This window comes from Haliaeetus albicilla, chromosome 5 (assembly GCF_947461875.1).
Source record: "Haliaeetus albicilla chromosome 5, bHalAlb1.1, whole genome shotgun sequence".
NCBI classification, from domain to species: domain Eukaryota; kingdom Metazoa; phylum Chordata; class Aves; order Accipitriformes; family Accipitridae; genus Haliaeetus; species Haliaeetus albicilla.
The window spans coordinates 493,150-505,763 of NC_091487.1; the positions used below are offsets into that span (position 1 = coordinate 493,150).

The 12,614-nt window shown below is 52.2% G+C and overlaps 1 protein-coding gene across 1 annotated transcript in view; it reads left to right on the forward strand.

The window, feature by feature from the left end:
- Positions 1-4,349, forward strand: part of LRFN5 (leucine rich repeat and fibronectin type III domain containing 5) — a 61,292-nt gene extending 56,943 nt beyond the window's left edge. The window contains exon 4 of the mRNA XM_069783001.1: positions 3,929-4,349. Coding sequence (XP_069639102.1) covers positions 3,929-4,038 — 110 coding nt within the window. The 3' untranslated portion in view covers positions 4,039-4,349. The remainder of the gene's footprint in view (positions 1-3,928) is intronic.
- The last annotated feature ends 8,265 nt before the right edge of the window (positions 4,350-12,614 follow it).

Genomic DNA, 12,614 nt, shown 5'->3' on the forward strand with positions numbered 1-12,614 from the left:
CATATGTCCCTGCATTTGATTTAATTCTCTGCTAATAGTGTAGGAACAGTTAGACCTGGATAGCTGAGGGTTCGTCTCGTGCAGCTTTCTCTCTTCGGCAGAGAGGAGAGTCCCTTGGGAATGCACTGGGCATGAAATCTGCCATTTCCACTGGAGTAACTGTGCAGCAGGACATTCTGTTTTATTCAGGCTTGATTCAGTCAAAGTGTGGAAAGCCTTGTGAAGGAGGAAATTCTCTGTCCTTTCTGTTCTGCAAAACCAGAGGTTGCCAACAGTTTGAGGCAGAAAAAGTGCTGAGATATTCCTTGTTCAGAATAACATTGGTGTGTCTTTCTTCAGAGTGCAGTACTGCAACATCTTCTAATGCTTCAGAAATGAGCATATGAGTTCAATAAACCCAAGCAGAGTGTTCCCTGTTGTGGGCGATGGGTGCTGACACATGGGGCAGTCCTGGGGGTGTCGGGGGGATGGGGGGGCGCGATGGTCTGCGGCTGGCCTGGTGCTGCAGTCCTGGCTTCACCCCAGGCTGCAGACGGGAGTTTGCAGAGACTTGGACCAGGACAAACCTCAGGGCATCACCCAGCCTGCGGGTCTGCTCCTTGTGATGCTTCTCGAAAATAGATTAACCGAGGTTTTAGCCATGAGATGGTGTCTTTTTTTCACGAGCACCGGAGGAGGAGAAGCTAATTCAGAAATTTATTTACTCTTATTTAAATTGCTGGCACATGCTTCCTCTGACACCTTTTCGTAATCCTTTTCTCAGAGCATACGTGTTGTGTTAAAGAGGGCTGGTACAAACCGTGTTCGGATGGAGAAGCAGGCCTTTGTCGGGTGGAAAGTTTGTTGTGTTAGTTGTTTTCTGTGCTGCCTTTCTGCTTGTGTTCTGGGCATGTTCTTTACAGTGAATATATGGTACTGCTCCGCTCTGGGTGCCAATGTGGCTTTATTTCTGCCAGCGTGTTCCCGTGTGTTTGACGGCCCTCCCCACACACCCGGGCAGCCCTGCGATAATGAAGAGTGAACTGGAAAGTGACAGCCACACGTCCCTGCCTGGGAGAGGGGACACGGCTCCCGGGCACACGCCACTTTGGCTGGGAAGGGCCCGGCAGCCCCCGCTGCCCGCACCGCCGCAGGGTGGCTGCTGCTGGGGCACGCTGCCTGCCTGAGGGGTCCTGCCGAGGTGCTGCTGCAAGCTCGTCTCGTCCCCGCCGGCTGCAAAGCTGCTGGAGGCTCGAGGCTGGCTGCCAGCAGCACAGGGATGCTCCTGCCTCCCGGGGACCATGAAAGCCCCGCTGGTCGCTGCTTCGGGACTGCACAAAGCATCTCCCAGGAACTCCTTAGGCACCTGGGCACGGTCACGGAGCCAGACGCATGCCTGGCATTGAGCATCCCAGGACGGCGGAGCGACACTGAGCCGTGGCGGCTGACAGTCCTGCCGCATCCAGCACTCACTGCGCGCGTGCCCTTGAGAAGGCGCAACGTAGCCCCCCCGGTGCTGCTGCGAAACTGTACCCAGAGCCACAGCAGGCACCCTGCACAGAGAGGGATTGCGTTTCTTCCCCCAGTAATTGATAGAACCAGCAGAAGTAATGGTCACAGCCGCTATCACTTACTATCGCTTCTCTTCCTATTAATCGAAAGGAACTGAAGTCTCGGAGGTGCCGCTCACAGAGTGGCAACATCTGTCGGCATTGCAATAGCTCAAGAACAGTTACTGTCCTGTTCTAGGGTGCTGCTTGCAACCAGGGGTGTGCTATTGCTCTCCTAAAGCAGCAACAACAGCCACAAAATCACACAGTGCCTTTCCCCTGGTGACGTAGTAATTAATTTTATGTTGGCCAAAGTTCTGGTGTAAAAGAAGCAAACCATGGCAAAGTCAAAAGGGTCCTGCTTACAGAAAACACGTATCCCATATTTTCCCTTTGCAAATGTGTTTCTGCATGCCTTGCTGCATGTTGGGGTGTCTGGACCTGGTGCCAGAGCCTGTGCTGCCGGATCCGGCCCGTGCTGGGTAAGTAACCCACCACAGCACCTCTGCCCAGCTGGGGCTTCCAGGCGGCAAAGTGCCGGTTCCTTCTGCAGGTCGTTCTGTAGTGCTACACCCCCCCACTGCCGTTGTCGCCAATCGTCCCTCTGGGCAGCCGCCAGCCGACCCCACACAGCCAGCAGTGTTGTCTTTCCTTCCGTGCAGGCTGCGGGCAGGTACATCTCATTAGGCACTGAATGTCAGATTAAATCAACTCTGTGAATAATACATGTGCCCTGTACTGACTTTTACTGTTTGAACGTGGCTGTGGTCTTGCTTTCACAACAGTGACGTCCACAAAACAAAAGTGCGCAGGTTAGTGGGGCTGAAGTGGTACGGGTTAAAGCACTTACACCCTGGCATCAGTTATGCAAGACCAACAAAAGGCAAATTGTACTGGTCTTGCTGACTGTAGACTTTTAATATAATTGATTTATTCACAAAAGCCAGGCGTGAAGGCTGCTGCTGTAGAAAGAAGGAAGCTTAGCTTGGAAGGAAGGAAACTAAAAAGGGAAAAAAGCAAACGTGGCACATCGCTGGCTGCAGAGAGACCCCACGTCGGAAACTTTGTGTGAAAATGAACAGAATAAGCTCTTGTTTTTGTCGTACTGGAATAAGCTGTGTCACCTCAGGTCGTTTCAAGCACTGCACTTTAGAAAGCATTCTTTTCATAAGTCTGGAAGTTGAGACCAAGTTGGTGTGCCCAGCCTGGTGCCGAGCTGGTTTTCCTCCCGGACCGCCAGTTTTATGTGTGCGTGCCAGACGGCTTCCCTAGAGGTGCCCACCGTGTCTTCTGTGCAAGCTGCGCAATTGCCTCTGCAGGGGAAATTTCCATTGGAAGAGGGAAATGAGGAAACCCAGTAAGGGTTGTGGCCCTGGCCCCCTTGGTTTCCCCGGAGGCCCTCGGAGGGGGCGGTGGAGGGCAGCACCAGCCTGCCCGCGGTGTGGGCACGGCAGGGACCCCCTGCCAGACCTGAGCTTTGGAATCTGTAGGCAGCTGGGAGCTGTAACCCACAGCAAACCAAGTTTAAAATGTGGTGTCTAGTTTGTATTTACATACCGCAGCTGCAGCTTTGCATTCTGTAAGGTAAGTCAAGCTGTGCCGGGGTGGCGGGGAGAGAGGCTGGGCACGGTGGGACCGCCGGCAAGGCAGTGCTCCTCCTGTGGAAAAACAGCTGCCCCATGGGCTGTCCGCTATGCCATAGATTGATGGAAACGATGTGGGAGCTCAGGGCAGGACAATTAAACATCTGTGCATTCTCTCTACGGTGGCTTTTTCTCTTGTATGTAAACCTCACGAAGGCAAGTGCTGGGCTCGTGCCCATCCACTGCTCCGTTCTGGTGTTTTCAGTTCTGTGCAAACCTATGAAGCTATGCAAAGAGTTTGAAATCCCTGCCATGGAAAAAAGCTTGGCCTGAATGAGGGCAGAAGCAAATCTAGAAACTGGAAAATTCTCTGATTCTGGAACAATGAGCTTTGCTGGGGTTTGGGGAGGTTTTTTTGTTAGTTTGGCTTTCCCTTTAGCAGCAGCACTGCTGTACCAGCACTTAGAGCTGGTGCGGAAGCTGGCTGGCGGGGGGCTGGCTGAGCCGCAGGCGGGGGATGCCGGGTGCCGTAAACCCTTTCTCCCGTTAGCCACCGCGCTCTTGCCTGCTGCGCCCCGGCCCCGCAGTGCTGGCGGCACCCGAGCCGGCGGGGTGCCGGGGCCGAAGGCAGGCTCTGCTGCCCGGGGCGGCTCTGCGGGCAGCTGCCAGGGCTGTCGGTGCAGTGCGGTGCTCGGGCTGGCCCCACCATGCACCTCCTGGTGCCGCCTGCCCCGCGGCAGGCTGGCTTCGGCGGCGAGGAAGGGCCGGATCCTGCTCCTTGTCCCCTCACCGTCTCTGTTTTGTCTCTTTGCACAGAAGCCGGGGCCGATCCGCAGGACGCCTGCCCGCCTCCGCTCCCCGAAAACGTTGCCACCGACGTTCTTACTCGGCAGAAAACAATACGGTTCCAACTCACCGAAGATTAACGTGTCGCACCGTGCTCACCCCACCGAAACCTTTACTTGAAGCTGCAGCCGAAGCCAAGAGGCTGTTGAGGTTGGCTGCATCAGATAAACTTTCTTCCCCTGTTCACAGATTGCCCATCTCCCATCTGCCACATTAAGTCTAAATACCTTTTTTTCTGGTGTCCAAGGTTTTTATAAAACTAAAAATTATGATGAAAAATCTGGTGGCAACAGCTGCAGTCCCAAGTCATGTTAAATGTTGCCAGTGGTGAGTTCACAAACTGTAAACATGGTAGCTTATATCACCTGAACAAATAAATGTTTTACTACGACGGCGTGGGCATGTTGGTTGATCCGGAGGGTTTTGCCCGGCAGCAGGCATGCCCTTCTGTGCGCGGTGCTGCTTCTCGGCACGGAAAGGCCCTGTGCAGCCTGGGGTATGCAAGCCCAGCAGCGTTGAGCGGGGTCGAGCTCAGCACCGCGGCAAGCAATGGCCGGGGTTACCTGTGTCTCTGTGGCGCGGGGGCTCTGCTGAGCGAGCAGCAGTGAGCCATGCCTGGCCCTGGCCCCAGCCCGTGGCCGACGGTGCCGCTTGGCCAGGGCGACCGGCTGGGTCAGGCACCGATGCCGCAGGAGAGCCGTCCGGCTTTGCCCTTCGGTGCTGGGTGGACATGGGCTTTGAGCAGAGAGGGAGCACCCCGTCTGCCCCTGCCTGCTGTGGGGAAAGCCGTGGGGCACCAGGGCTGCAGAAACCCCCTCTCTTGCGGCCAGGCTGCCCCTCTCCGCACCAGGCAGGGAACCCGGGATGTGGCAGGTTATGGCACCGCGGGCTCCTGCAGCACCGTGTGCCAGGAGTGCCGTGAAATGGGTAAAGCACCGAGCACTGGTGTGCCAGTAGCTCTTGTGCCATGTCGGCCCTAGCACAGGAAAGAAAGCCTGGGATGGGGGGACAGCTGGGGACCAGCCTGGGGCTGCTCCCCTCCCACGGCTGCACCAGCCCCTTTGGCCGTGCTGCCAGCGCAGCGTGACAGCAGGTCTCCCTGTCATGCCTTGCTTCTCAGACAAGACCAAGGGGGTTTTTTGGTTTTTTCTTTTCTTCCTTGTCAAGAATCCCATATGGCTTACAGATATAATGGTAACTTCTATGAAACCCACAGTGAATCATCCAGCTTTAATGTAACTTCTGAAGAATGGATTACAGCTAGTATCAATATTTGTCAGTGGGACTGGTGAAGGGCAGGAGACGGAGCTGCCCAGACGTGGTTCCCCTGGCCCGGCGGCTCCCCGCCTGGGGGGACTGCTCCCACCGGTGGCTTCTGCTGCCCTGTGCAGATGATGGACCTCAGGCTGGGCAGCTGGCTGAGCAACTCGCCCATGGTTTGCCCATACCAGCAGAGACAGCAGCATCTCCCCAGGACAAGGCAGCCCACAGGAGGAGAGTCTGAGCTAAGCCAGGAGCCTCACCCTTCAGGTTTCCTCTTACTCTTTCTCCTCTGATGGCTGCAGACCCGAGGGCTGCAGAGCTGAGAGTGGCAGCCAGGGTTCACCCCAAGGCATCAGCGATGGGGACCCGGTGGGGTCCCAGCACCCGAGGGCTTGTGCACCTGCAGGAAACTTGGTGCTGGTCCAGTCCCACAGACCAGCCCCACAGAGCCCGGGGATAAACAGTCCGTGTTTCAACCAATGCACAAGAATACCATGCCAAGGGGAGACTTCAACGGGAAAAAACATCAGTTTTGATCAGGAGTTGGACTCATCACTCCTATTATCACAAAGTGTGACCAGGGATCTTTCTGGTGCTGCACACAGCCTGGATTTCATGTGGATTATAATAATAGCACATATTGCTCTTCCCTTTCCTCACTGTATAGTGTAATTGGGGTTCAAATTCTGGAAGAGGATGAGCCCAAAATAAACTACTTTTCGATAAAATGTTTAGTGGAAATTGAGTCCACAAACTCAGCACCTCTCTTATTGCAGACCGAAGTGACTTCTCTGGTGAAGTTACAGGACAGCTGACCTTTCTCAGAGCAAGCAGATGACACTCAGGTCTGTGAAACAGCCGGGCAGAGTGAATCCGTGACTCAGAAGTGGGAGTTAACAAGAAGAACTGAGAGGCTGCTGCTTCCTTTTGACATCCCACATTAGCCTGTGCAGCTGCTGAAACCCTTATTAAACCAACAAGCTCCAAACTCTTGCTGCACAGTCCGTATCAGCTCTCAGGATTTCACTTCACATTAATATCATGTTATTACCCTCATTCAATGGCTCCAATTTCAAGCTTTCATGCACATAGCAGAGCTGCTTTTCCCTTGCCAATTCCTTTCTATATCCTTTTAATTAATTGTCAAGGTAAGTTCCACCTGTCAGCTCAATGTTAGTTAGAAATCCAGCTTTCACTGTGGCAAAATTTGCTGAAGTTGTAAATCAAATTTTGGAAAAAAACTCTGGAAGGTCTGTGGACCAGAGTGTGCCAGCTGTACACTGTCATGAATAATCCTGTTGGTGCACCAGCAATAGGGGCTGCTTTGCCTAGGATGGCTTTAGTAGCATTTCATCCATACATTAAGAGTTTAAAGGACTATCATCGTATCAACAAGCAAAAGTGACCTGTTACAGAGACCCAGAACTTACTGAAGAATACTGGATACTTACTGAAGAATCATGCAGATCATCTCAGTTGATAAAGCTGAAGGAAATTCTGGCCCATGAACAGCATTTTCTTACTCCTGGTGGGCACTGCACCAACTGACACTTCTGTGCATCATCATCCTCTGCCCAGCCTGGGACGTGGCATGGGCTTCTCTCCAGGCAGACAGCTGTAATGCTTTGAAGGCTTTCTCTACGAGTGACTCCATGGGCCTGATACCACTCAGTGGTCAACATCTCGGTGTTACCACTGGTGCTCACCAAGGTAAATGAATGGATTAATACTGGAAAGTGCTTTTCCTAACAGGTTGAGAAAGGTCAGGAAAACATGACTATAGGCACTGAGGAGCTAGTGGGGAGTCAGTGGTCGAGGAAAGGCAGATGGGGATGCAATACCCCCCCCTACCCCAGCAGCCTCCTGGGGAGCTCAGGCTCCCAGGCAGCCTGGCGTGCTGCTCACAGAGTCTGCGTGAAGACCAAATGATGGTGGTGTGATGGGTTACGTCTTAGTGCTATTCCAGGGCATCTTCAGTGAGAAAAGCCCAGACATTACAGCCTGCCAGCATTCATTACTGCAGTGTGCACTCAGCTCTTGCAGTCCTGCAACGTACTAGGGAGAGCTGGTCGGGAATTTTCTAATTAAACCTTGTTTTCACAGAAATACAGAGATTTATCATGGTCTTGTTCTGGTTTTATTGTTTCTTGGTTTTGTCTTATTTTTTTTTTTCAATGGGGGAAAATTTAATTGAAAAAAATTTCTGTTCAGAGACAAATTAAACCCTAGAGCAGCTTGTAGAGGATCAGTTCCTGGGAAGCAGGAAACCCAGATTTGACTAGATTTTCAGTGGGGATTTGAATGTCCATTTTCCATGTCTAATGCAAACGTCATTCAATATTGGCCCCAAACTGTAACCCCAAATTAGTGTGGGCATTTTAATTCCTCCTCTCTGCTCCTGGCAGGAAGCAATTGCCTTATCACGTTCTTACTGCAACCGAAGGACTGCACTGATGGCTTCAGTCTTGCTCGGCTGCCATGAATTGCTAATGAGTTACTGATGACTATTGCTGCACTGCAAAGCTGGGCCTTTGGCTGCTGTGCCTGGGGTTCCCTTCTCCTGCTGTCCCAGCAGTGAAGATTGCAGGACTGCCCTCATGCTGTGCTTTAGAGAGAGAGGCCACATCCTGACTGCAGAACAGCCTTCCAGCATACCCTAACCTCACCACCCTGAGAGAACAGCAAGGCACCCTGGTTTAATCATGTCTTTTAACCATCATAAACACGGGCTCAGACTGTCCCAGCAGAACGGTGTTGCCCCAGCCCTGAGGGCCGGTTCTCCGTCAGTCTCTGTGTCCTGCGAGTGATGACGTTCTCTTTTCACACTGATGGCAAGAGTGTCATTTTTTCACAAATCTGCATACCAGGCAGGCAAGTCTAACACCTGAGGAGGTATGGACCTAGGGACCGGCTGTGGGTGCTGAGGGTGCATCCTTAGGATTAAACAACACTGAGTTTAATAGATACTGCTAACAACTTCCTTCATCTTTTTTATTTGGGGTTTTTTTGGTTGGTTGGTTGGTTTGGGGTTTTTTCTTTGCTTTTAATGTCCTGGAAACTTTATGAGACTATGGAAGCACTTCCAGGCTGCGCTTCCAGGTTGTCCATCTACCCTAGGATGGCCAGGTCCTGGGGCAGCAAGAAGTCAGCTCCTCCGGGATGTTTCCACCTGGGCAGGGGATGTGGACCGTACAGGAGCTGTGTGTGCTGCAAGCCTCCTGATTGCCACCCCTGCTGTGGGATTTCCAGAGGCACTTTCATGGAAATCTGAAAAATTGCCCATTTTGTTCACACGTCCAGTGCCAGTGGCTGTTGTCTGTTCAGCATATGTGTGGAAAGCAAATAGCCAAAGAAACCACTGAGTTCTAACCACTGTGATGCTGGTAAATATGCTCCTGCCCATACCGATTCAAAGAGTTCATTTTACAAGTTCTGCATGCTGGTTACTCCCTACCAGAGCATCTGCAGCTGCTGTGCGTCATGATGTCTGACAGTGCCCGTATGCATCTCCTGCTTCAGTGTGGGACTAGCTCACCCCCTGAGATCCCCCAGCCCCAGGAACCAAGGCGCTTCAGCACGACCCAGCTTGCCACTAGGAAGTCTTTGCTGTCAGCTTGTGTGGCAGCTCTGCCTTTTGTCCCTGCCCATGGTCAGGTTTTATACCACTTCAGTTCTTGACCTACCGTCACTGGCCATTTCTGAAACAGGATTTCCTTTGCGGCTGTTTCCCTTTGCAGTTACTAGTCATTTCTCCTAGCTTGGTCTAAGACCATGTTTAATGGGCTCCCTGAACACATGCAAGCACATTCCCCTCTCAGTGCTCCTCCGTTTGGGGGCTGCAGACAGGCTTGTCCTGGATGCAAGGTGAAATGTCTCATGGTGGGCTGGGGAAACTTTGGCTTAAATGGGACACAACAGGCGGCCTAGGCTCCGTTTCTCCATGCCTTTCCCCTTTCCTTCCATCCTGTCAGAGCCCACCGCAGACTCAGAGCCTCCTCTGAAAGCTTGGTGGTGAAGGCTGAGTGGCATGTTCCTGCTCACGCACTGGTCCAGGGCTGCTCTCCAGCGTCAGCTCTGAAAACTCATCAATGAAAGCCAACAGGAGAGAAGACGAGGTGGTAACCTGTGGTCCAGGAAGCCCCCAGGACAGCCACCGCTGCCAGAGCTGCTGGTGCTCCCTACCCACAGGGGTCCCCCAGGAAGACCCCAAGAGAGCACATGTTGTCTGTGGACCAGAGAAGGACACCAGGTAGCTGCTGAGCGTGCTGTCAGCCCCCGGCACCCTTTCAACACCTTGGATGGGATCTACATGTGCCAGATTGCTGCAAGCAGTCAATTGCAGGATACAGCATCTTTGTATGGGGTGATGATACTTTTCCCAGCTGTGTAAGATGGACACAGTGACAGAGCAGAATTTTGTCTTCATCCACAAAGCCTAGCGGAAATCAAAAGGATGGGAATTGAATACAGAAACAGTCTGACGGTGGGAATCAGGAGGGCTGGGAATAGTGGCTGGGGACATTCAGCCCTCTCCTTTCCAATTGCAGGGTACAGCATCACATAATCTTGCCCATAGTTAGATCTCTCCTCTCTGCAAATCCTCCTGAGGGATCTTTCCAAGATGTCCATCAGATATTTCTATTTGCTGCCTGCTCATGCCATTTCTTTTGTGCTGATAATGCCTCATAACACAGATAACTTTTTTCATAAAACAGATAACTTTTTTCATAACACAGATAACTTTTTTCCTGCCCCTAGGTGTTTTTCTTACTAGCATACCTGTAGAGTGTGTCACACCTGCTCTTGTTCAGCTGTTTTCCCCTCACTCCCCCCATCCCCCTTGTAATTATTCCGGCTCCATCTCCTGCTTCCCCCCCTCACCCCCCAAACTCCTCCTTCTTCACTATATTAGTTGGGGTATTGCACACCAGGGCAAAATTTGCATGGTGTCACTGTGATCACAGTTACGGCTCTGTGGGAGGGTTTGCGTGGGCTGCAGTTGCCTGTCGCTCCATATCCGTAACTCCCAGACTGCCCCTCGGAAGGGGCTGCTGCTCCGTGCCAGGCTGGGTCTGGCACCTGATGTGTCTTCGGGCTGACTGTGCACTGGGACTCACTCATCATCTCAGGCATTTTTCTTCTGTGACATCTATTACATTACATATTCATGTCTTGGCAAATCTTTAGGACTCTGCCCTAGGATACCAGGCTCAGTCAGGTGTGGAAAGCAAACACATTAGACTGCCCTTGTCCCAGGGTAAGAGAAATACCGATCATGACCATGCCCGTGTCCTAGAACCACTTGTGCAGCAACAGGTTTGGGGGACAGGATTGATAGCAATGAAGATACTTTTCCTCCATAGCACGTGCAGTATCAGCCTTCCTTGCCAGTGAAAATGTGTCCAACTTTATCTGTCAGCAGAGATACGGTAAGAATGGACTGGGTATGCTGGGAAGTCAAAGCAAGGAACTACCTTCAGTCCTTCTACCGAAATACCAGCTGGCTGCTGCCACCTCCCTTGGAATCGGCTCCTGTCACTCTCAGTCCTGCCTGTGGGGAGTGAGCAACAGTCTGCGTCCCCAAAACCCGACTGAGGTAAAAGGAAGGAAAGGGAAACTGCCTCCTAACCTTAGTGATATGTACATGTTTCAAAATATTGATAACGTGTTGTCTGACCAAGTGGGTGAACATTATGGGGATATGTAAATGATTCCCAGTGACCTAACTGATATGTTCCCAACACTGCAATCTCATTGCAAGTGGCACTTTGAACAAAAACTGTTTCAGCAAAATCATAGCTATAGCTTACTGTTACCAGACATGAGTAACTCCTTTACCTGCACTGATGAAGATTGAAACCAAGAGGTCAAAACACAGTTTTCATTTTTTTGGAAGGAGAATTTCAGCAATAGTACGGTGGAAAAAAAAACAGAAAAGAAATTGCCAGAATTGGGATAAAGCTGAGAAGACACAGGGACAAGCGCTCATAAATTTGTCTTGCCCTTTTCCTTGCACCTCTGGCAGCTCAGGCTGGGGTCCCAGTGGAGTCTGCCAGCTGCTGAGTGGAGGTCCCTGGGAAGCGCAGGGTGCCCTGCCTCTGCGGGGCGCGGGGTCCCGGTGCCGGGGGGCTGCCCCAGCCCCGTCCAACAGCCACGGCTCTTCACGGAGCCCTCACTGGGAAGGGCAGCACCGTGCCCCGTGCCACACCTGGGGACGAGCTGCAGTGGGCATCACGCTCAAGGCACACGTCAGCGTGGTAATTGCAGCCACTACCCATGAATTAAAACACCTCCCCAGGTGCTGGTTCAGCAGTGGAGGCAAGCGTTATGAAGCATCGGTTATCAGTCCGGAGCTGGCAGGAGCAGAAGGCTCAGCCACACATTCCCATGTCACACGTCTGGTGCTGACCAGAGCCCTGTCCCGGCAGCGGTCCCCCTCTTTCCACCCTGCCGACAGCCCCTCTCTGCTTTTCCAGACAGCTCCTGCCAGCTCTCATGTACCATGAATGCAACCAGAAGTTAGGGGGTGAGTTAGAGCCTCCAGAAGGAACACTCCAGAGGTTGTCACTCCCCATTAGTCTGCCGGAGCAGAACCTGTCCCCGTGCCTCTGTACTCCTGATAAATGCATGCTGCCCAGGAGAGACTGCACCAGAGACTCCAGCAAAGGGCAAGCTCCCTTCAGGGGCACTAAGGTGAGGGCTCAGGGGATCAAAAAGCTTTCCAGTCGGGCTCATCCTTCTCAGCCTGCGACAGCACGTTTTAGGAGAGGTGGCACTGACCTTCCCAACAGCACAAGGAAGCTGCAAGCACCCGAGAAGTTGTCCTCCTCAGAGGAATCCCACCATGTGGCTGCAGTTCCACCTGCGTTACTGCAGGCTCAGGGTCCAAGGCGAGAGCTCACAGCTATCAGTGTCTCTGGGGCTGCAAAGGGACCTGCACAAACAGAGGCAGGTGAGTGCTCCCTCCAGTTCCCACCCAGCTGGGATACACTGGGAGTTTTGGGGCTAGTGGGAAAAAACTTTAATCTTTGAATTGTGGGTCACCTTTTAAGTTACCACATGTTTTCCAGTAATTTTATTGCATAAGTTGTCCTGTATACACAAGATCCGAGGTGGACTGGTTCAGCGTTGACACAAGCTGTAGGATGATGGTTGTCAAACAGGCTCCTAAAAGAGACTTTCCCTGGCTACCAGACAGTAAAAAATGTGTGAGATAAGGAGGATGTCAACATGCTGCTGTCATCTGCCTTGATGCAGACATTTTGCTGTTGATTAATGACATGGCAACCCCTTTTTCCAGTTATATTGGAAATAATGTAGTCCTTTGGAATTATTTCAGGTTGCAATATCCACTGCCACATCTGTGCTCATGCTTCTGAATGGCAGTAATTAT